Source organism: Dermacentor andersoni, chromosome 9 (assembly GCF_023375885.2).
Source record: "Dermacentor andersoni chromosome 9, qqDerAnde1_hic_scaffold, whole genome shotgun sequence".
NCBI classification, from domain to species: domain Eukaryota; kingdom Metazoa; phylum Arthropoda; class Arachnida; order Ixodida; family Ixodidae; genus Dermacentor; species Dermacentor andersoni.
Genome location: NC_092822.1, coordinates 36,183,258 through 36,208,637, shown reverse-complemented (window position 1 = coordinate 36,208,637; position 25,380 = coordinate 36,183,258). Strand labels below are relative to the sequence as shown.

The 25,380-nt window shown below is 42.3% G+C and overlaps 1 protein-coding gene across 1 annotated transcript in view; it reads right to left on the bottom strand.

Moving 5' to 3' along the window:
* Window positions 1-25,380, bottom strand: part of LOC126527626 (laminin subunit alpha-1-like) — a 123,796-nt gene that overhangs the window by 64,636 nt on the left and 33,780 nt on the right. Inside the window, exons 9-25 of the mRNA XM_050175438.3 lie at window positions 23,986-24,104; window positions 21,167-21,328; window positions 19,334-19,489; window positions 18,244-18,384; window positions 17,465-17,617; window positions 15,933-16,034; window positions 13,903-14,117; window positions 12,964-13,075; window positions 12,297-12,410; window positions 10,268-10,494; window positions 9,412-9,620; window positions 6,888-6,994; window positions 6,170-6,353; window positions 5,429-5,535; window positions 4,461-4,644; window positions 1,971-2,110; window positions 37-264 (exon numbers count right to left, since the gene is read on the bottom strand). Coding sequence (XP_050031395.1) covers window positions 37-264; window positions 1,971-2,110; window positions 4,461-4,644; window positions 5,429-5,535; window positions 6,170-6,353; window positions 6,888-6,994; window positions 9,412-9,620; window positions 10,268-10,494; window positions 12,297-12,410; window positions 12,964-13,075; window positions 13,903-14,117; window positions 15,933-16,034; window positions 17,465-17,617; window positions 18,244-18,384; window positions 19,334-19,489; window positions 21,167-21,328; window positions 23,986-24,104 — 2,660 coding nt within the window. The remainder of the gene's footprint in view (window positions 1-36; window positions 265-1,970; window positions 2,111-4,460; window positions 4,645-5,428; window positions 5,536-6,169; window positions 6,354-6,887; window positions 6,995-9,411; window positions 9,621-10,267; window positions 10,495-12,296; window positions 12,411-12,963; window positions 13,076-13,902; window positions 14,118-15,932; window positions 16,035-17,464; window positions 17,618-18,243; window positions 18,385-19,333; window positions 19,490-21,166; window positions 21,329-23,985; window positions 24,105-25,380) is intronic.

Here is a 25,380-nt window from a genome sequence, read left to right as displayed (position 1 = left end):
GACAGGCTAATCACACATTACGGGGGCCGTTTATACCTTGCACGGACATTGGCCTCTCTCGTCACACTGGCAGATTCCCGATTGGCAGGCACTGGGGTCCGTGCCGGCAGGGTGGCAGTCACAGCGCTGGCAGTTGGGGAAGTTGTAGTAGCCCGGTCGGCAGTGGTCACAGTGCTGGCCTTCGAATCCCTCCAGGCACTGGCACTGGCCGGTGTTCTCGTCACAGTTGGGACTCAGGGAGCCGAGCTTGTTGCAGCTGCACAGCTGCGAATTACGCATGCGCGCATGTGTTTAAAGGAAGACACTCGTAAAACAAGAGGGCCATTTTGTTTACTCTTGTTAAGAAACTCAATTTCTTTTAACATTCAGCTGTGCAAGTCGTACTGTGGTTTGTTCTCATTTGCAGTGTTCTACAAGAAAGAACTTATAACTTAATTGTGGAGGGGTTGCTATATCGGTAAGATGTCTCTACCTTTATTATTAACTGTCTGATAGGCCCCTGTAGCGATTCGGTAGGTTAACTAATAACATTGAAATCCACAAGAATAAAAAGTTTTAAAAGTAATTAAGGCGAATCTATGGCCAATTTACAGCCACATTACTATAGAATTCATTACCATCTAATCTTAAGAAATTGTAGGACTTTGCAGATTTATATCAAACCTTCGTTCTTTTTCTCATTAATCATTACACTGGCTACCCTAGTGACAATCACCATTTAAAGATCAAAATCATTCTTTCTGTTGGCTAATGGCTTCGAAAACACGCTGTTTTTGTAGTTACATTTTATCTGCAGAGTGTGTTTGGTTTTTCTAGCTACACCCAGTGACAACGTAAGAGTTCAGCACAAGCTCCACCCACAAAACCACACAGCCAGCTGACCCCTACGCCCCCACTCTATAAACAGTTCCCGAGAGATGCTGATACGGTAAAATGCCATCATATAAAGATGTGCTTGGGACTCCCAAACTCCTTCATTATATACAGGCCACTTGATTGTAAATATTGGACGCCGTACCGCCTGCAAAGAGCAGTTGAGGTTGGGGGGAGGGCGGTGAGAGGAGGTTTACAATTGTTTGGTTACCGCACAGTCCGAACCCTTCCACACAGTCAGTGTTGCTGCATCAAATGGTCCTTGGTATGCACAGCGCAACTTAGTGATGGCACTGCTACTGCGATACTGCCTTCATCGATGAATGTAGGGAATTTCAAATGACAATGCGAAGAACAGCAAACTAACAAAGACAACAAAAAGGCCAAGTGATGGACGATGAGACTAGCGCTTGACCCATCCTCTTTCTGTTGTCTTTGTCAACATGTGCGTGCCGTCCAAGAAAACGTTTAAGTGACACATAAGGCGACACTAAAATGATGTTGCAAAAGGAAACATTGTTTCGGATGCCCTATCTGCGCACCAAGAAAAGACTGGACATCGCAGTGACTGGAACTCGGTGCCTGTAATCACCACCAAAAAAATACCTATTAATGTGTCTACTATTAGAGTCGCTGCACACACAAATAACGCCAGACATGATAAACCGGATGTGAGGCAATCCGCCTGACATTTATACATCCTCGCAGCACCAACTACTCCATACATGCGCCACTGCCGTAGCTTTCCATCGGCAGTGGGAAAGAGGGACCCATATGGGCTCCGAAACATCAAATCAATATTACATCTTATTTATTTTTAATTCGGGAGTGCATATTTTATTTGTATTATGTTCCTTCCTTTTCAGTATACAAGTAATTTCATTGTAGGGACATTTGTTGCACAGGCACTCAAATGTGTTGAAAGAAGTTCGTTTCCATGATGTCATGGAAACACACATAGGTAAATGGCACTGGCACACCTATAATGATGCTCTATGAGCTGGACTGGATGTATAATCTCCATTTCATAACCCAATTATGCACAATGAGCTAAAACTGAAACTGAATCTACAACAATGTGCCCAAAATTCCGGTACCTTGCAGCCATCGACTGGATGGTAACCCCAGGCTCCGGTGTTGCAGCGATTGCACCGAGGGCCCCCTGTATTCTTGGGACAGATGCAACGACCCGTCTCCTCGTCGCAAACGTGACCTGGAGCCTCGCATGGCTCGCAAGCTACATAAGCAAAATGGATCAAAAGAAAAGTTAGTTTTTGCACCAAATACTAGGACACAAAGCGTGTGTCACCAGTTAATTAAACAAGACAAAGGGTTCGCAAGAAGACGGGGACTCGAGCTGATCAACAGTTGCCGAACAAGAGAATCCTTAGCTTGGAGCCAAAACATTAGCAAGGGTAAAGTGGTGTATATTGTAACTATACTCCGTTTCATACATCAGGTGCAACACTGTGGAGGCTAGAGATACTTTTTGCAGTGACTGCATTCGCACGTAGAAATAGCTCAGTGTATTTTAACCGCTTTTTGTGAAAATGTTCTTTATATAAAGTCAGTTCTGAATGAAAATAAGAATTTACCCTTAGAAGCAGACAAACCGTGCGATTATTTGGCTGCTAACAGGTTGTTTTACATCAATTTGCTTTTCGTTGTTTTTTATTTGCATCCCATCATGGCAGCCTCGTGTGCTTGCTCGTGCGAGCAAATGCCGCTGGGGCCTATAGCGAAGCATGGACGGAACGCACGGAGTGATAAAATTTGGAAGCCGCACTACGTGCGTAGCTTCCACGGTGTTGCACCTGATATATGAAACGGAGTATAGTTGTCAGGGATGTGCTCAAGCAAGCATTGGCCACCAGCATGAATCAATCTTACCTCATTGTTGCATTGATCCAAAGAAACTCTAGTTTATTTTCAGAATGAATACTTTCTGAGGTGCACCACTATTCAGTAACTGAGGTATGAGTGTTTAGTACCCTCTACATGGGGTACTGAAAAAAACAAAGATTTCTTGTTTAAACTTGGGCTCCAAGCTGAAGATTCCCTTGTTTGGCCACTGCAGCACAACTTGATGTTGGTTCCGCAAGGCAGTTTGAGTTGGTATGATGGTGGGATTATTTACACTCAAGGCGCACACTATTTTCATGTGGCCACTAATCACACGACTTTTCCCACCTTTTTTCAGTACATTTTTTTTTAAGCACCACAGCCAATAAGTACCCAGTTAGTATGCCAGTTAGCGTCTAGGTAACGTCGCCAGACTCTCTGATCATAGTTGTAAAGAAACAAGGAAGAACATAGAAATGAGTAAATGGTGTGAAAGCTCCACGAAGAACACAATAGAAGGAATGGGCTATGTGTGTTTTTAAAATAACTGTTAAAGGTTCTTTCAGCTCCAATTGTGTCCACTTGTGCATTGTAACATAAACAATCAATGCCAAGGCATCAGGGTGACAAGAAAGCAAAGGTATGAACTATAGAACAAAAGAAGGCCCAGTTTAAATTCAAGGAAACCTCGCGATGAGGTTGTCATCATCCTTGTCGAGTCAAAAACCATTGCAGGTGCGAATAAATGGTCACCTTCAGTAGATTTTTTGGAGGGGGATGAGGTTTCTTGTTTAGGAAGCTTATCTCAGGAGCTCCTATCCAAATACATGGGAATGGAGAAACCGTTTTGCTCAACATCCACTGCACTGAATTTCATAACATTATTTGCATTTCAAAGAACAAGGCTATAATCTAACTACTGTAGGAATCACTGATTTATCGTTTAGGCTGTTAGCATTTCTTTTTGCAAAAATTGTCGAAAATGGAAGGACTGAATAAAATTGGAACCATCCTGTTTACATTCTGCTACTCTCCAACAAAAAATGATGTCATATTTATAAAATGCCCCGGTTAGAATACCTAAAGCAGGCAAAATTGGCGTATTGTACCCTGCTTGTTTAATATGGAAAATGAGGAGCACAAAATATAGGATGCAGCAAAGTTGACAGGACACAGCTCTGTGTCCGTCACCCTCACTACGTCCTGTCTTTCGCGCTGTTAGATTACCTTCTAAACATGCCCCAACCAGCCCAGTTCAGCATTTTTCTGCTATATACTGCTTTGAAGTAAGCCATCAATTTGAGGGTAAGACTTTTGCAGAACCCTCGTAAACACTGCAACAGCTTCATGGAGGCTGTAGACTCTTACATCAAATTAGTCCACTCCAGCGCTCTAATAGATGAAGTTTACAGAGCTGCGATATGAGCTTTTGATACAAAGTTATGGATTCATAAACTTCGTACTGCAATTTTTTGTAACTATGCAGAGTTATGGCAATTTCTGTAAAAAAAATATAGATCCTAAATCACAATTATGCTTGTTGAATTCAGCAGAGTTCTGCTTACTCTCTTAAATGCAACAAAATTTCATTCAAATTGGTCGAGTAGTTGTGTAATGGGAACTTCTGCGTTTCCCATGTACTTGAATAGGGAAAGCACAGTTGGCCCCGAGCTAAAGGCTTCCTTCTAATTACACGTGTCAGTTACTTCACAACCACAAAATAATCCTGGAGAGAGTAGGCTAACCTCTGCAGCCGTGGCGAGAGAATCGGAAGTATCCCGGCAAGCAGACGTCGCAGGCTATTCCTCCAACTCCGGGCTTGCACGGACACTGGCCCGTCCTGTCATCGCACTGCGTGCTCACAGAGCCGGTCGTATTGCAGTGACAGGGCTCGCACCCGCCAGGCGATGCCAAGTTCCAGTATCCAGGCTGTAGACACAAAGAGCCACAGAGGCAATGCATTTTGCACATTAGAGTTCGAGCTCGGAGAGAGACAGTTTTGTCATCACCACCGTTATCATAATCAGCCTATTTTTATGTCCACTGAAAGCACTAACACCTCTCCCAGTGATCTCCAACTGGCAAATACCTTTGTATTGCGCCAGCTGACCCATCTTATGACTGCGAATTTCATCATTTGATTACACCGCTTAAATCTCTGCCGTCCTCAACTGTGCTTCCCTTCCCTTGGCACTTATTCTGTAACCGTAAGAATGCGCAGGGATTTTCACTACGGAGGCCAAACTACCTTGCAGCGCCTCCCTCTCCTCTTCTTTTACATGTTATCCACCACGGGACACTTCGCATACATTCAGCAATCGATTATCACGCCATTTACACTGTTTTATTATCACACTGTCTGTGTTTATAGCACAAACAAAAGATGCCCAAAATTTTACTTTCTTCTAGAAAGACAGGAACAACATCTATAGCAATAATACATTATGCATTAAAATGCAGTAAGTAGTAACTATTCAGGATGCTAACGAACATATGGATAACACGAGTAAGGTTCTAGCACTTACAGATTCTGTCCTTGCCTATTTAAAAAAGAAGCGCAATTAAATTAAAATTATGAGGTTTTACATGTCATATCCACGATCTGATTACAAACAGATCTAGCCCTGCATATGCTGTGAGTAGCACTGCATTTCGGTTGTTCAAACAAATGGAATAAAAAAGCGGCAAAACCACCCAGAACAGATGTGCATACCTTGCAGCGATCACAAGTGCGGCCGACAACGTTGGGTTTGCAGGGACACTGCCCGGTATTTTCGTCACATTCGGGGCTCAGGGATCCATGAGGGTCACAGCCACACCCTGTAAGAGACACAAGACATGTAAGCTCGTCATGATTCCTGCTTTCGTTTCAGCATGTCATACAGGGCAGAAAATCCAAGATCATTCATTCTGTTGTAAAAGAATGTCAACTCAGTGCTCTTATTGACGACAAAAATCAACTTCTCAATGAGCCGCACAATCATCTGACATCTGACATCTGACAATCATCTGACAATCATCTGACATCTTAAGCAGCTAGGGCAATCAATACTCAACACTTATCCATGCCAGGCTCCACAGTGTGCCTCGAGTAGACTAGACAATCGGCCTGCAAATGTTTTAGGCGCTTTGACTCACAGCTCACCAGTGCACAACCTCATCTGCAGTACATGAAGGTGACAGACCTGAGTGCCCGAGCATAGATGCGCTGCACCTTGCAGAGTGTGCTTGACTGATATAGACTCATATCTTCTCTCTCTCTCTCTCTCTCTCTCTCTCTCTCTCTCTCTCTCTCTCTCTCTCTCTATTTAACTCACCCATCCCCCTTTCCATGTGAAGGCTAGCAAACTGGACAAGGTCTACCTAACCTCCCGGTGTTTGCGTGCTTCCCTCTCTCTCTAGGTTGTGAGTACATCGCACAGTCGACGGATCAGTGATCTTCCAAAAAGCTCACATTTGCAGCCATCCAGGTGCAGAGAGAAACCGTAATGTCCTTCGAGGCAGGAGTCGCAGAGGGTGCCGAACACTCCAGGCCGACAGATGCAGTTGCCTGTGATGGGGTCGCAGCGCTCGGAGACGGAGCCCTGGAGGTTGCAACGGCACGGAGTGCAGCCCCGCTCCGCACCACCGAAGCCGTCCTGAGAGTAAAGAGAAGAAAGTGTGCCTGAGGTAAAGGATGTAGGCTTGAAGCAGTTTTCAACTTTGATGTATAAGGTGCAGCGGCAACGAAAAAAAGATAAGAACTAGCAACCAGCGACCATAGCAGGGAAATTTTGGGTTTATTAGCCAGTTGTCAGCTCTAAGGTTGCCGGTAGTTGAAAGGATGTTCATCTGCCACCATTTCCATGAGTGGAAATGGCCAACACTACAACGACAAAGTTTACTGCACATATACAAATGCCTAAGAAAATGAGTGGGAGACAAATGCCACCATAGCTCAATTGATAAAGCGTTGCAGACATCATGGAGGTTCCCACTGGTGACAAGTTGTCTTTTCTTCTTCCTTTATTTTCCTTTTCATTGTTCATTCTACTTTTCAATTAAATGCCACAGTTAATTTCCCCTATGCTTTCACTGACTTCACCGTCTGTTGGCTATGTGGCTGTTAATAAAAAAAAAAAAAATTAGCTTTTGGTACCCCCCGATATAAAAAAAAATTTTTTTTTTCTCACCTGACATCTGTCACACGTGCGCCCCGAGAAGCTGGCCTTGCAAGGACACTGGCCGGTTGTCTTATTGCACACCTGGCTTACAGACCCTGTCAGGCTGCAGTCACATGCTGGAATGACGGAGAAATGTTGAGGTTAGCTGTAACTATAAGTTACGACAAGTGAAGCAGTCCATGGAATAATTATTAGAAGCAAACCTCAGTAAAATAAACATGGATACAGCAAATGGTATTTACGAGGTAAATATGTTGCTCGCTTATACAAGTATGTAACAAATATACATTTGCCATGGCTTGTGACAAATATGAGATATAGTGAAAGCATTTTCGTGTTGAATATGACTTCAGTATAACGAGGTTCGATTGTATACGTATCAAAGGAGGCTCACTACTTGCCCTGCTTTCCACCACGTATACCTAAAATGCAGCATGAGGAAGGCTCACCAGTAAGAAAAAAATGACTTGACATTCCTATTGCATTAGGTGCAAGAGTTATCTTTAAGACTCAAAGAATGCTTGCTGTTAATTAACTTGGTTTTTGCAAGCTAAATTTTTCGTGACGTCATTCAAATCGCACATTTTCGGAACAATTTTCGGACACTGAATTTTGCAAGATGGCTAAGTGGTACACAAATATAGAAAATATATATGAAAAAACTTAGCCCTTGCTAAAAGAGGTCATCGACAGTACATCACAAGGAAGCCTGTTCATCATTAGTTTACATTGCGGTGCAGTATGTGTCATCCCATTTTTTTTTTTTTAATTATGGGGTTTTACATGCCAAAACCACTTTCTGATTATGAGGCACGCCGTAGTGGAGGACTCCGGAAATTTCGACCACCTGGGGTTCTTTAACGTGCACCTAAATCTAAGTACACGGGTGTTTTCGCATTTTGCCCCCATCGAAATGCGGCCGCCGTGGCCGGGATTTGATCCCACGACCTCGTGCTCAGCAGCCTAACACCATAGCCACTGAGCAACCACTGCGGGTGTCATCCCATTTTAATCACAGACTAAGGATTGGTGAGCCACCTTGTCAAACAAAGTTGTACTTGGCTTCCTTTATTTCCAGAACAAGTCTGGATTGGAACCGCCTTACTGCTTCCATCACCACCATTCCAGACAATGCAAGCTTCAAAGCAACCGTGCAGTACATTATTACTGCAGATGTTTTTTATTAGTTACTATAAACCACTCATTTATGCAATGCTGTTGGGCCTGGAAGGAATTGAAATAAATAAATGCTGTAGAATCTCGGTAAATGGAAACTGCTGAAATGGCTTTGCCGCTCAAATGGAACAACAGCCTTACAGTTGGTTGCTTTTGCATTAGGGCCGTCTAAGAAAAAGAATTTGTTAAACAGAACCACATTTCTCTTTGAACCACGGATGAACGAAACTCAAAGTATTACAGAGACGAAACTGAGTAGCCAGTCACAGCAGCATCACGATGCTCATCCCTGTTTGCACCTTTCCTTATCTGATTTTCTCGCCACTTTTGCATGTTCTCGTCTGACGGGCTTTTGTTGGTGCTACTGTCAGCATGACTCTATTATAGTACTGGCTGGCTGTGATTTCTTTGTGTTAGCAATGTCAGTGAGCTGCGAGTTTACTTAGCATTTCCAATGGCGGTAGAGAAACGTGCACGCAGTGTGCTCATGCTGGAGATTAATTACAAAGTTATTGATGGCTTTGAGAGTGGTTGCTTCACTAAGATGGCAATTCTCTTAATAAATGACTTTTTTTTTTTCTTCTTGTGATTATGTACTGTGCAACTAGCTCTAGTCAGCGGCTGCATGCAAGAAGAAACATTGTACAAAGCAGCTTTGTAATCACATCTCCAATACCTATTATATCTGCTGTTGGCAATGAAGTATCTGCCCCTTACAAAAGAAGCATCTTGTGTACCCTCAAGCTCAGACTCTCAGTAAATGGAAATCCTGATAATGGGAACCTATTTCTCTGGTCCCTTCAGGTACTGTTTAAAAAAGCTTCACTGTAAATAAGGAAAATGCTTTTCACCAGGTCGCTAATGCAGCGCAGGTGTGTGGAGTGGGACTGTCGATTCCATTCCAACTTGATTTCATAGAACGAAGTATATTATAATAATTCCATTCCTTTCAATTCCAACAAGTTGGCATAACGTAACAGCTTTGGTAAATGGCATTTTTCTGTTCTAGACAGCACGGCTCGAATGCCCCAACATGTCTGAATGCCCATGTCTTTTCGTCATGCTTTCATGGTGCAAGAGAACAATCGCGGAAATAATACAATTCTTTTCCTATTCAATTTTGCATAAAATAAGCACAATTCCATTCCTATACCATCGATGCTCCAATCCCACTTCCATTCCATTCTGGGCTCCTAAAGACCTGAATGATTCTCGAATCAATCCTATTTCGGAATGGCAACTCTGAAATCATAACACAGACAAACTTGTTGATGTTGTAAACTCTCTTAATGCAGTTCTCAGCTAATGGGGCTTTCTTTAAATTAAAGGATTCATCAAAAGAGCGCAGAGCACTCACGTCGGCAGTCTCCAGTGGCCGGGTTTCCAAAATAGCCATCCAGGCATTCAAGACAGTTCCAGCCGCCTGTGTTTCCACGGCAACGCAAGCAGCGGCCAGTACGGTGGTCACAGTAGCCAGGAACTGATGTGTCGGCATTGGGACCGCACCGACACGGGCGACATGGCTCCCCAGGAATAGCAGGATTTCCATAAAAGCCATCCGCACACCTGTACACGGTACCAGAACGCTAACGTTGCATTGGATGTACTTTATATTTATAAGAATTTATATGATCTAGCCTTTCTAATTACTTTCCTTTTCAGTTAAAGACATATTCAATGAGAGTTTTCTGGATGCCACTGTAATGACGATTCATGGGTTTTAATATCACAAGGGCCAGTTCTGGCCAAAGAGTGCACCACTGTTTATGAAGATTGAATGTTCATGAACAACTGCTCAAAAGTGCTACGAATATGGTAAAGTTTGCAGCAGTTTTAAAACAGATCTTCTGACACTTCCCTGTCAGCAGCAAAAAGCTGTACTTCAGTAAGAAAATTAACTGTTCTGGAAATACTCTTATGCTGATTTTTCAGTAAGCCAAGAGGAATTCGTGGAAGGATTTGTTAATGCTTCACACAGCATAGAAGATTCACACGGCATAGAAGCAGAGGTCAAAGAGTGTAAATTTCATGGTCTACTGGCACACAGTATCTGACAGTTTACTTCAGGTTTCTCTCGTCATTTCAACGTCAGGCTAACAACAAGTGCAGCGGTCATTTGAGTGAATGTTATGAGTGTGTGTTGTGCTTTCAGTTTTTGCGCCAAAGCCCATCAGTCAGATATACTGCGCTGAATGGTGGTAAGCAAGCCAAACCTCTCGCATTTATTGCCAGCGTGGTTTGGTGGGCATTCCAGGCAAATGTAGTCACTCTCCCCGGCCGGGGTCACGACTGTTCGACACTCGGAGGGCAAGTCGTCCAGACTGGCCCCCGGAGGGCAGCTGCACGGCTTGCAGTCATCGGGAAAACCGAGGAGAGCGTTGCCATAGAAGCCCGGCAAGCACTCGTTGCAGTTGGGGCCTGTTGTGTTGTGCAGACATTCCTGCAATAACAGAATAAAGTTGCACCAGAAATGTGCAGCTTCTCATTATCATTCAAGCCTGGATATAGATATCAAAACTAAAAATGGAAGAAAGAAAACTACATCATTCATTCATTCATTCATTCATTCATTCATTCATTCATTCATTCATTCAATCATTGGGTTTAATGTCCTAAAAGCAACACTCAGGCTGTCAGAAGCACCATAGTCGAAGACCCTAGATTAATTTTGCACACGACCGTTTTTGCATTATATCCTCATCAAAATGCAGCTTACGCTACTGGGAATTGAACCCACAACCCACTCGAAAGCAGGATGTCATAGCCACTTACTACAATGGCTAAGAAAGAGCTCTGTCATGTCAGCTAACGAATTCCCAAAGATACGTAGTTGCTGGCTATCTGCAGTTAAACTTGGATGCCAGTTTCTTGGGCGAGGATGGGGGAGGGGGGGGGGGGGGGGGAGGGTCGTTCCCTGCATAGCACCAGCAAAACTTTTATTGCAGGGCAAAGATGTGCAGTGTCGTGCAGCAAAAACTTCACTGCAGTTAGAAAATTACTGCTCTTTTTTGATTAAATTAGAGTGGGCTTTGCATGAATACACAATATTTCAATAGACAAACTGTGATGCACAAATGAAATAAGCATGCACAGCTTTGCAATATACCCATTCCCCTTGGAGTTTTTACAGCAGGGCAGCCTTATTTTCAGCCACGTGACTCCTGTGCCTGAGCTTGCTGAGCAAGGCACAATTTTAATCGCTGAAGCAATGAAGTTAAAGAAAAATATATATACTTTCAGACTTCATTTTCTTTATTCACAGTTTTACTTTCACTTAATAATTAATTAACCTTAATTAAGAGCCCATGGGCATTACATAAGGCAGGAGGGGATGCAAAGGCGTTGCAGGTTCTGTAGTGATATGCAAAGAATAAAGCAAAGAAAAACAAGATAACACACAAAGATTTCATTGGTTGGAGAAGGTGGGTGTATTCCCCCTATATACAAGGAAAATTGAGATGCAAGATGGAATCTAATTTACCACTTGTTTTTGTAAGTTGCTCCTTTCACATTATATTTTGCTGGCCAGTTACATGACTCATGATAAATTTTTCTTTCTTGTGTTTTAATTGTACGACACAAGTACTGCCTTGCCCAAGCTTGGTTCCCTTCTCTAGTTCATTCCTGTCTTCAAAAACACTGATAGAAAGCAAACTATAGCTTTGCAGTTGGGGGTCTAAGCGATAATCGAGCATGCCTGTTGAATCTATGAGCATGTTGTGTACAGTGTTGAGCCGAACACAAGCCTCTACACTCGACCATGCAGCTACTTGAAACCAAGCCAAACTATGTAGTTACCGATCACAGCATCACGAGCCATAATATGCAATGTGCCATACAACTATCTACCCATTCTCATGCACATTCTACAATTTCAATGGCGTGGTCAGCAAAGTAAGTGTTACGCATTATTACCTTTTGCATCCTACATCTTACTTATACCGTCACCTTGTTTATTCATAGTGCTAATTAAGGCCATGCCTTGGTCTTAGGTCAGGCCACAAAATCTGTTCCCCTCCATCAACTTGCATGTTGCTTGTTGTGCAGTGTCGTCAACACGCTACAGCAGTTACAAAAGTATGCAACAGCGAGAACCCCCTACATACCTACCTCTACATGCCCTATATACTCTTTTAATACAACTGTAACGCCCCCCTTACCCAATGCCTCATACAAGGCCTGTAAGGACATTTTTAAATAAGTAGATAAATAAAAGAGATGGAGAAACTGCGGGTGGCTTACATCACATTTGCCAGTGTACGGATCGCATGAGTCGGCGTGGTTGTTGCAGTCGCATTTTTCACAGCGCCCGCCTAACACGGTGTTGTTGACTCGACGGTAGCCAGGGGCACAGAGCTGGAATCAACACAACAAACAAGTCAATTCACATGTTATCTCGCTATTTTTACACCGTTCTGCATATGTTTTTCATTCTGCAAATTTAGCGGCATTAACCTAAATCTGTCAGAACAGGTTAGTTTTCAGCTAAGAACAGGATATCAATTGATAGTATTTGCAAACAGTCAAATTTCCAGCTGCGCATGTTTATTCGGAGTTCTTAAGCTGTCTCCTTGCATGCACTGTCTAGTTTGTCAAAATCTTTCACCAGCCAAAAATAATGTGTGACGTTCTACTGAATTGGTGCGCACGAAAAACAAGAATGTGAAAGTAAGTGCACAGTATGAATGCTGCGTTAAGCCCCTCATGCCTTATCTATCATGGATACAACAGATTGAAGACTATGTGGTCCTCAATCACACATAGATAGCACACATAAATAGCACATAAATTAAATAAATAAGTCAGAAGAAGCAATAAACAAATTAAAAGCTTCTCTCTTTCCTGCTATTTCCGAGATGTTAACACTTCTTCGTGCCATGCAAAAATTATTCAGACACAGAATGCTTACCTCGCAGGAGAGGCCCGCATAGCCAACTGGGCACTGGCACATCTCAACAGACGTCATCTTAGTCAGAGTTCCTGACGTCTTGGATGCCACAGGAAGCTCCACATGATGCATGCTGCATGGGTTGAAAATAAGCATCAACAGCTGAGGTCATCGCCATGGTAATGCCACAGGGCACAGTGTGAATACATTGCATGCATCAAAAAGTAAAAATGAAGCTATCAATGGTGACTGTTTCAGTTCTTAAAGGAAGAGACATTCAGATGTGCAATGCGTGACGAACCTGCTATACATGTTAGCACAGTGCGTAGACATCAGGTGGACACTTGTGTTCACGATGGCGATGGTGGTGAAAGCATACTGTGTATTGTCGATATGTTTAACCCCTAAAATTCCCAAACCTGAGCTGCACTCACCCTACGAATTTATACTAACATCACGAAGAATGAGCTCTACTCGACCCAGCCACAGGTTCCATTGCTTCAATCGCTGTGAACAAGTCACGCGCACCTATCTCACCGCTTACTGCCGAGTTTGGGCATTAGTGCATGTTATTTTGTAGTTCATATTTGTTTTGCTGTCATGCTTCAAGAGAATTATTACTCAGGGCTTTCATGTATAGCAAGAAAAACTGTCATTCTCGAAATACAGTTTCTTATGAAATGTCTCCACTGACTACAAGAAATCGAGCATATATTTAATATTTTTTTCAATGAGCATGTTACATGCAAACTATTGGGGAAGTAAGAGAAAAAGTTGGGAAATATATTTGCAGCTATTCTAGAAAGATTTTGGGAGTTAAAGGGTTAACAAAATGAAAGTGGCAAAACCGCATCAGTTGGCGTAGCTTCATGGCAAAAGAGCACGGCATGCTGCCCTGCTCAACGACCCAGATTCTCAAGAAACACAGATGGCGACATAAAAATGGCGCAAAGCACTCACGCTCCTTCAATCTGGTCAGAGTGGTATTTGGCCCTCAGGAGCAGCCTCTCCACGTCATTCATCACGAGCGTAAACTCCTCACGCGACACCGGTCTCAGAGGGCGGCCATTTTCGTCCAGCAAGTGCCAGCCGTGCTCACGAAGCGGAATGGCAATGGTCACATTGTCCGGGCTTGGTCGCAGGCTCCAGTTGTAGCCAAGCCGCTTCCCATCACCCTGCAAGCACGAGAATGCACATCATCATCATCATCATCATCATCAGCCTAGTTACGCCCACTGCAGGGCAAAGGCCTCTCCCATACTTCTCCAGCTACCCCGGTCATGAACTAATTGTGGCCATGTCGTCCCTGCAAACTTCTTAATCTCATCCGCCCACCTAACTTTCTGCCGCCCCCTGCTATGCTTCCCTTCCCTTGGAATCCAGTCCGTAACCCTTAATGACCATCGGTTATCTTCCCTCCTCATTACATGTCCTGCCCATGGCCATTTCTTTTTCTTGATTTCAACTAAGATGTCATTACCTCGCGTTTGTTCCCTCACCCAATCTGCTCTTTTCTTATCCCTTAACGTTAAGCTATGGAAAGAAGAATGATAGGTGTACCGTTAAGGGGTAACGTAAACGTTAACGAGAATGCACACTGTTACATTTTGTGGGTTGTGCAGTAGGTTTTGCACCGTCTCATCCTGTTATATGTGTGTTTATCTGTGAATGATTTGTGAGTGAATGATCCCCAACTAGCCCAGATCCTTGATCTACTCCGATATTTTATGAAGTGAATCATGGTCACTGATTAAGTCTGCAAAGAAGGATCAACGTTTCGAAACCGCATACGGGTTTCTTGTTAGCGTGTCCTATTCAATGAATGTCACTTGAGTAGACAACACGTGACATAGTGAGTGCACGTGTGTAAACGGATGGCATATTTTCTCCTGTTAGGTTCATCTTAGCTGGTGTTGATGGAATAAGCAGTGATTCCAGCAGCTGTTGGGATGATACATCCTCTTTCTGTACTACGATAGTGCTATTGTTCCAGCCAATCCTTTAGGCTTTCTTCTGGGCATGCTCAGCAATAGCATTTGTCGTACGACTATATTTCTATTGTCACATTTGTGGTCCTTGAGTCATCTTGAGAACTTTCCCCTTTCATCAATATAAAGTTGATGGCAATCAGCACAGGGATTCTTGTAAATGACTAGTGGAAATACCTTAATCGACAACTTTAACTTACATGTTCGTGAGCTGGTTTGATATTTTAGACAGCAATGGTTGTATAGCAGGTGTACCATCTTTAAGAGCCATTTTTTTAGTGTTTTGTGCTAGTGCGTTTCGGTTGACTGTACGTGATGTGGACATTATAGATCATAATGTTACGATAACTTGATTAATGACCATGAGGTAGAAGAGAAGTCATGCAGACGTCAACAGATAATCATCATCACATAGGATCTCACAGTGCTATTACATTGCAGTCACTCAAGTGAAGCACGAGAACCCACATATTTTTATTCACAAGTTCAGTGCGTGTATTGACTCATTAAATTTTGGAATAGTTCACGGTCACCAAATTTTGCAATATGGAAGGACAGGTTGCATAACGTGACACAAGAGTTCAATCTTTTTTTAGATAATTTCCTCCCAAATTCTGAACAGGATTGGAAAATTAAGAACCTCGTCATAAAGTTTGGCGCACCATCTACATTGCTTTTTTTACAATTATGCATTGCACACGTGATCATCAAAATCACGGCTTGTCAAAAGTTAATTGTGTTAGCTATGATATAACCTTCATTTCAGTTAACTGCCATAGCAAGTAACTTGCTTCAAGACTGCAGTTAAATAACTGAATGCATCACATTATGTGTTAAATTGCTAGTCTTGCTTGCTTGATAAACTTACTAAACTTCTCATAGTTTCAAAGTTTCAAACTTTTCATAGTTCTCAAAGTTTTTTTTCTCTGTTTTCTTTCTTTGTGATAGCATCCATGGGTCCAGCGGAGAGATACAATAGCATACGCTTCCCATCATACTCACTTCGATTATGACATCGGAGCCTTCCACGTAGGATCCCGAAGTGTCCCCACGAAGCACCACATAGCTGAGCATGAACTTGAGATTTCCTCCGTATGAGTAGAGCTGTCAATAACACAAAACAGAATGGTTTTCCGTAAAATTTCAACTAACTTGACTTGGAATCTTTACATTTTCCAGAAAATGTCACATCTTTCTTTTTGTTTTGTTTTTTTGTGAACACCTATGCATTAACAGCCTTTACTGAATTCTTGGGACGTGCTCTAACTTTTCTGCACGCAGCCAACTTCTCGAAAGAGAAAGGTGATCATCCACCCAAAAAGTAACATGAAGCTACAAGGAAAGTCCATATGGGTTTAAAAATGAAAAAAAAAGCTTTACAGTTCTAAAAAAAAGTTTATTGTTCCAGGAATTATTTCAAGACCAATGCCATTTTTTAAGGTGGTCACTATTCCATCTGAGCTAACCAGAAGGCTAACAAGTAACACAGAAAGGCAGAACTGATGAAGAACTCAAAGCACACGTACGCTGAATATGGCAAGTTGGCCTTGGGGAAACCCGCAAGGAGGAGAAGTTTCCCAAAAGGTAAAATTGTCATCTGACATGTGCTTTTCAATAAGAGACCAGCATCTTGTTTTTCTTTTTTTAATTTTAATGGTTTCTTTATGAGAAAACCACATGAGTTTCCTTTGTAGCTTCTTGCTACTACTCGGTGGGTACCCCAATTTTTTACTTTGATGAGAGTTCCTCTACCTTGCGGATCTCAACAGAACTGATTTGCCAAAGTCAACTCCTGTACATTCTATCTTGGTGGGACAAAAAAAATTAATTAAAGGGAGCACTTTTAGAGAGTTTGAATGCCTTTAGGGTCCTTCAAACAGAGTTAAGTAAAATTCAAGGCACGCCAAACCGCGGCGGCCAATTGACGAAAGGCAACTGTATAGATGAATGTTGTAAAGTGCGCTATAGAATCATCGTCTGAATAGATGTGTATGCTAGCTATTCAAAAAAGAACACATGCTCTCTCTTTTGAGTAACTAGCACATGTGGGTAACAACATACAGGTTATTCTGAGTGTTGATAGAAACTGCACTTCCAGGTAAAAAAAAAGAATGATTGCATATTTTGCGTTGTAGTTTTAGTAATTATTTTAGCCTCATACCTTGCCATGGACATCTGGCAAGTGTAACCTAGAATGTGTCATTGCACAAGAAGTCTAGGTAAGGTTTACTTAACTTTTTTGCAGTGTTAAAAAAGAATGAAGAAAAGTTTTAAAGCAATAGCTAGCACATGTGGGTAACAAGATACAGGTTATACTGAGTGTTGATAGAAACTGCACTTCCAGGTAAAAAAAAAAATGCATATTTTTCGTTGTAGTTTTAGTAATTATTTTAGCCTCATACCTTGCCATGGTCATCTGGCAAGTGTAACCTAGAGTGTGTCATTGCACAAGAAGTCTAGGTAAGGTTTACTTAACTTTTTTTGCAGTGTTAAAAAAGAATGAAGAAAAGTTTTAAAGCAATAGCTTCACAAACCTTGTTTCCGAGGTATTTCTCAGGTGCCTGCCAATAGTACATGTTCATAGTGACGTCATCGTTCGCAATGGTGAGGCGTCCATTCTCGGGAGTCGGTCGAACTTCTCGGCGGCCGTGCAGGTCGGTTATTGTCCAGGTGTCAGGCTGCTTAACCTGTGCGATTAATGAACAAAAATTATGTGAACTATGAACCTTAGCACAGGAGCCACTGGTAATAAAAATAAAACTGCAACCGAAACGACTTGCAATAGCAAGCTCACGTCTTTCTTGCACACGATGTCATTGATGTGCATGTTACTCTCGATCAGTTGCCGATTCAGGTGCACGTAAATAACATCAACTAGCAAGGCATAGATACTGCGTGCGTTGGGTGTTGCAGCGCCACCTAGCAAGCCCTCCGCAAATGACTACTGTTGCCTCCAACATTTCAACAATTTACTTTGCATCTTTTTTTTACCTTTTCTTCATTTCCAAAATTTTTTTAGTGTGATTAACATATGACACATAAAAGGCTTCAGACAAGCAGCTTAGGAGATCTGAATGCTCGGGACAGTTGACTTGCAGTTGCAAGTAGCAGACAATGGGATGAGGTGAGTAGTGAAAAAAAAGGACTCTTGAGTCGGCCTCAAGCAAAATACACAGCAACACGCAAGGAAACGATGAAAGTGTTAAAAATGCAGGAAACAGTACAAAGTCATTTTTGTTTCGTTTCACATCATTAGCACAAAGCCAAAAGCCTGTATGCTTGTATGCGATGGTTCCTCAAAAGTGGCTCTTACAGTTTCGATTCCCCAGTTGCTTGGTCGGCAAACACTTGTCACTCCAAAACAGAAACATGACGAGCATCCCTCTGGATTGGTCTCGGACAGGTCATAGTAGCCATGTTCACACTGGTCGCAACGATCTCCCTCGACATGTTTCTGAAAGATGACCAAATTAACATGGTACCATGAAGTAGTTGCATCCGATGCAATCATATCAAAGAGTCAAATGTCACATTAGACATGCATATGAGTTGAATGCTTTTTATGCAGTCATTAACCTGAGTGAAAGAAAGTCATTTTGCTTGGTATGCATGAGAATCAGTTTAAGACTGTACATGTATTATTAAACAAAATGTATCCAGACGGTGGTAGCCCTCTGGGTAAGAAGAACACTCCTCAATGCTGTCAGGTGAAATATGAAAATCTTTATAGTGATGCACACAGCTAAAGGACTATGCCCAAACATGGAGTTCTCATAGGAACACAGAGTTACTCATGTTTTGTTTGAACAAGTGTAAAAGCCGATTTGGCACTTAATGCTGCTTTTGTTCTTGCTCAAATTGTGCTGCAAGATCACAATTTTTGGTTTACACTGCTCAGAATGCTTGGCTTCTTTTGCTTGGCTGGTCGGTTCATTAAAAAAATATAAGCCACAGTCATATGTACACCTCAGTGTCAGAGAAGCGAGCTCATATTGATGATCATATGCTCAAAGTATACGACGATAGAGATGACAAGGCAGGGTAAAAATGCAGCAAAATGTACGGATGCAAAGATGTCAAGTATTTTTATGGCCTGTCAGCAACTAAACATCTGCACAAACCAGGCAAATAATTCCAAGTGTTTAAGAGCGATGCGGACAAAAAAACATGCAATATTGTAGCAGAATTTGAGTGAAACAAGGAAGTGATAGACACAAAAGCTTTTTTTTTGTTTTTGGAAACAGAAGCACAAGTATATGTGTATGAACACTCCAACATGCCTCCTGGTGCAGCATCTCCAAATTAGTCTCGTGCCAGGCTGCTTCCCTTTAGGAAAAGATCACTCAAGGACAATAAATTATGAAGGAAGTCTGCTTTGTAAGGACCGAGCCCCCCACACATACCTTGCAGTGGCAAGGGCCATCACACTGGTCTGGATTCACGGTCCCTGCGTGGTGGCATGGGCATGGCTCACAGCGTGGGTAGTTCCGATAGCCCCGCTTGCATTGATCACACTTCGGCCCCGTGAAACCCTCACGGCAGATACAGTCTCCAGGAGACTGAAAAAAATTTGACATGTTGCTTAGGTATCCAGACAAGAAAAACAGTTCATAGAAGGATGAAGACTTCAACTGATCTACAGTGGGTCAAAGTAATAGCCTCAGCCTGGAGTCGGGTTAAGGTTCAGCCAGGCTATAAACAGACCCTCCCAGGCTGGGGCTCCCCTAGTTTGCCCACTTTTGACTATGTTGGCTGTTTTAGAATGAGTTACAATTCTGGCCAGCACTAGAGGCAGTACATTGAGAGCTAAGAAGACAGCTTCGAGCTGAAGTAATGGAATGCAGCTGGAACCGTCTGGAAGACATCTTTGCGACATGCTGCCACCTAGTGTAGACAAGAAAAAGCTAAAGAAAAGTGCATATAATCGCTTTATTTGAGCGCTTTGCATATACGAACCAAAAAAGAAAAGAAAACACAATCAACTTACACAAAGCACTCGAGATAAAGTTACATTTACTAATGAACTGACAATCTTCCCTAGAGGTTTGAAGCCTTCTGCTCAACTGCTGTCTTGTTTAGACAGCAGAGTAGCTCGCATCAAGCATCGTTTATGATTTCAATGTTGTCTTTGTGAAGTTGTTTTTTTTATTTTTTGCCTGCTTTGTCAGAATCAGAACAAAACTTAATATGGCTGCTGCCTGGTTAGCTGTCCATTTAACCATCTACGGTGGGTACTGGAACACATTCTTGCATGAACAGTCAATATAGCTTCAGTTGCCACACCCACACAGGTCTCTAAGCAGGCTCAGAGCATGGGCAGTCAAGAGACAAGCAGTGCTCAAACAAAGCAATAAAATATTCATCTGTCCTTCCCCAGGGTATGCTCGTCTCTGCATTCCTCCTCACAATCATGTGTCACTCCCTGTCTGTGTAAGACCTTGCAGAAATATGATAGGGCATTAGGCCTTCAGGTCGCAAATGTTATTTTTTTTGTGTGTTTCTGCTATGCAACAAGTCAACACTCCTGAGAGCCAACAACTTCAGCCCCAGCTTTGGTAATATTTCTTGCGACCAATGCGAAGTGCCTTGGCAGACAACATCCATGCCCTACCAATGTCAATGGGTGACAGACAAACAGGGTTGTCACTGTAATCGGGAAAGATCATGAATGGGAAACTCAACCATAAACAACCCTCTTTGGGGACCCTTTTATCAACATCATTTTCATCAGACTACGTCATCAACGTCACCAGACGTTCACTGCAGGACGAAGTGTTCTCCCGGCGATCTCCAATTACTCCCATCTTTCATCAGCTGACTCCATTCTACGCCTGCAAAATGATCAAACTTCTTCACACCATCTAACCTTAAACCCACTTCAAATGCGCGCTTCCCTTCCCTTTGCTCTCATTCTGTTGTTCTTAATTTTATGCCTATAATTCTTTGTCCATTGCCCTTTGCGTGGCCCTTGGCTTCTACTCAAGCTTCTTAGTTACCCTCCAACTTTCTGCCCTGTACAATGCAATGATTGTGATGGCTGCAATTATTAGTAGAATGTAATGATTGTGCACTCCTTTCTTCAAGGTTAATGGTAAGCTCCCGGTCATGAATTTGGTAGTGCCTGCGCCACGCACTCCCTACATATGTACCTAAAGGAGGCACTTTAATGGTATATAAACAACAAAAATATACAGCGTCTGATAGTACTACGAGCCATCATGCTGACGTGAACATACCAGACCCTCTTGAATGTGGGAGTCGTCCCCTATACAGCTTCCCGTGGTGCCAGGTCCGGAGCAGGAGCACTTGCGGCAGGGGTTGCGGTGATCCCTCCGAACACCCCGAGGGCGGAAGTAACCATCTTCACAATGCTCACAGTTAATACCGGCAGTGTTATGCTGGCAAGAAAAAAACAAGAAAGAAACAGCGCCGTTGAGACCTCCCGCCAACGAAACTTTTGTGTTGTGCTATGTCTGAGTCTGTTACAAAGCATCAATATCTGCTGCTAGAAGTCTTCTAGAAGTGAAACAATTTCTAATCGAATTCTGCGCTTTGTGAGGAGAGAGTGGCAGCATAAGCGGACCGAGAGCTCCAAGTGAGGCGAGGCAAGGCACGGTTTGATTGATTTGATTGATTGACTTTATTTCCTTCTTTTGCAATCTAAAATTTGCATACACCGAGTGGACCCTTAGCCCTAGGCTAAAGTTCTCAGAGGCTGTGAGGACGGCTGACTGTAGTTGCCAGAGAGAGGACCGGGTGGCACGAAAGGGGAAGGAAGACGCACATGGCACAAAGTGTGGAGTGCGCGGATGAACAGTATGTGGACAGCGTGGGGAAAGAGTCGCGGAGTGAGGTAATAAAGTGAATGTTTACAATGAATGTGTCGACCTGTCTGCCATTCGTAACAGCTTAACGACACTTTACACTTTCTTGCGAATCACCTTGAGGCAGGTAAACTGCATAAAAACATGACGGCTTTATTTCACTGCATTGAGTACTGGTAATGGCTTGTATCTGCATAAACAAGAACAAATTACCCTTGAGAGGGATGATATCAGAACTGTGTACGCAAAAAAAAAAAGAAGTATATGTAGAGTAGACCATGGAGCATCTTGTGGTAAACTCACTCAAACATCATCATCAGCAGCTTATTTTTATGTCCACTGCAGGAAGAAGACCTCTCCCTGCGATCTCCAATTACCCCTGTCCTGTGCCAACTAATTCCAACTTGCATCTGCGAGTTTCCCAATTTCATCACCCCACCTTGTTTCCTGCCATCCTCACCTCCACATCCTTTCTCTTGGCACCCATTCTGTAACTCTAATGGTCCTTCGGTCATTCATCTTACACATTGCACATCCTGCCCAGCTCCATTTCTTTCTCTTAATGTCAACTAGAATATTTGCTCTACCGATTTGCTCTATGATCCACACCACTCTCTTCCTGTCTCTTAGCGTCGCCTTAACTCAACTTACTTGCTTAACTTACTTATCGTTATGGATCTGGCAATGCCATATGAAAGCCAACAACCCATCTTTATTCTTTTGTAAATTTCCTTCTCTTGATCAGGGTCTCCCGTGAGTAATTGGCCTAGATAAACATACTCCTTCACAGACTCTAGAGGCTGACTGGAGATCCTGAACTCTTGTCCCCTTGCCAGGCTATTGATCATTATCATCGTCTTCTGCATATTCACCTTCAACCCTACGCTTGCACTTTCTCTGTTAAGGACCTCAATCATTTGTTGTAATTCGTCCACAGTGTTGCTGAATAGGACAATGTAATCTGAAAACCGAAGTTGCCGAGAAATTCGCTGTTGATCCTCACTCCTGAGCCTTCCCCAGTTTAACAGCCTGAATACTTCTTCCAAGCATGCAGTGAATAGCATTGGGGAGATTATGTCTCCTTGCCTGACCCCTTTCTTTATAGGTATCTTTCTACTTTTCTTATGGAGAAACAAGATAGCTGTGGAATCTTTGTAGATATTTCCCAAGATATTCACATATGCCTCCTGTACTCCTTGATAACGTAATGGCTCTATGACTGCTGGTATCTCTACTGAATCAAATGCCTTTTCATAATCTATGAAAGCCATATACAGAGGTTGAATGTACTATGCAGATTTCTCAATTACCTGATTGACGATGATGGATGCGACCCATTGTAGCATATCCCTTCCTGAAGCCAGCCTGTTATCTTTCTCAGTTGACTGAAGTCAAGTGTTGCCCTTGTTATATCGAAAATTATTTTGGTGAATATTTTATACAATACTGAAAGTAAGATAATGGGCCTGTAATTTTTCAATTCTTTATAATGGTAGAATTCTTCCAGTTTTCTGGAACACATGAGTTTGTGAGACATTGCATATAAAGGGCTGCAAGCTTTTCAAGCATGGTATTTCCTCCATCTTTGATTAAATCAACTGTTATTCCATCTTCTCCTGCCGCTTTTTCCCGGGTCATGTCTTGCAAGGCCCTTTTAACTTTATCGCTATTTATAGGAGGAGCCTCTATATTCTATTCATTACTACTTCGAATGAAGGTAGCATAGCTGCTCTGGATACCGTACAGGTTACTCAGAAAAGCATCTAATAATTTCAATGCACACTTTTCTATTCCATCATACTATTAAAAGAAGAAGCAGTAAGTCACGCAGTTGAGTCTCTATGTCATGCTATATAACAAACCATGTTTTTAATACAATGTGTATACTAAAGAGGCAAGGCTTACTAAAGAGGCATATACTACATATAAAGAGGCATATATACTAAAAATGCAAGGCTTACCTGGCGTTTTAAGTCTTCTCAACCTGGTTTTTGTAGGTACCTAGCTATCTAACATTACTTTTCTTAAGTCCAATAAAACAGTCATTTGCATCTATTCATGCATGACATCGTGAAACAATGGTACAAGCAGTTCTTGTGTCAGTAAAGTGAACAGGTGTTCTACAATCAGGGGCAAGGTCCCATTGACCTTGGTGTATGTCAAATGTGGTGTTAAGTTCGGGCTGATGCAAATTATGACAAGATTTGTAAGAAAAGGAAGCTAGAGCCCACCGAACAGTTCTGGCAGACTCCCCCACCACGGTACTCTCCAAACTTGTTTAAGCTGGTGCCGCTCTTTGCCACTTCAGCGTCATACGCACAAGATGTGGCATGGCCAAAGCACTGGCATTCTGGAAAACAAAACAAACAAAATTTGCAGCATTAAGCTTCAAACCTATCCTTCTCAGTGTACCAACATAAAGAAAATATTTCGCAGTAACTTTTCAAACGTCTCCCTTCATAAAACAACAATTTGCTTCAAAGCAGCACAGAGAAAAACCAAAGCATTATCACATGTTAAAACCAAATGCCGGCCGGAAGCTCATGTTACCTTCATATCACAGGAAGCTGAAAAAGTCATTTTCGATATAATATATTTATTACAGTCAAACCTGTACATAATAAGCACAAATATGACAAATCATATGATATACCAAAGTGAATTTTAAATGTTTCTCACTGATATCACTATGTTATGAATACAGTAAAATGTTGGCAAATAGAAATCGCTTAAACGGAATTGCTGCTCAAACGGAACAACAGCATCTAAATCGGTTGGTTCTGTGTTTGAATAATCAAAAAAACCTTTGTTCAGTGGATCCAAAATTTTTGGAACTCCCTGTAAATGGAACCACAGAAGTGGTTCCATTTACATAGAGCAGCTCTAAGAGATTCTTTCAAAGAGAGGCAGAATTTGAAATATATTTTTGCAACACCTTTCTTCGATCCAAAAAAGCCATCCTTAAGAAGCAGTGGCAAAGGTTAAAACAGGAAAAAAATTTGATAGGTTTTTAATGCATAGCACCTACAGACTTGGACAGCTTCGCAACACTGTCACTCATACCAGAGGTGACCAAAATAAGGAAAACCAAAATTTTGAATGCCTTATAGATCGCGGTTCGATAATTTGGACTCCGCCAGCATGACCGCGTGTTATTCAGCAACTGACTGGAGCAGTAAGAGCTATGCTTTGGTTTCGAAACACCACCAGCGCCTTCTCGAAACTAAAACCAGCGAATCTATAGTCAGTCCAGTAGCCATTGACCACGCCCAAGCCACAGGACAAATTAGCTGCAACATTCTCTTCTTTATGTTTAATGTATCTTAACGTATCTTTATGCTTAACGTGCTAAGATGGTGCTTGACATATAGTGCTGAGCCTCTGTACATCTTTCTCAGCAAATTAAACTGCTGTTAATCGGAACAGACTAATCCGGCCTCTTGAGCTTCCATTTACTGAGATTCTACTGTATATATGCTTATAATTAATATAACAAGGGTATTTACAGGCTGGATGCGAGTTCACCGTGATGAGGTGTGAGTGAATACCATTTTCCACTTGCTTTAAATATCTTCTAAAACTTAATTCTCAGGGAGATACCTGTAAGTGGCGTTTTCTGCATGGGA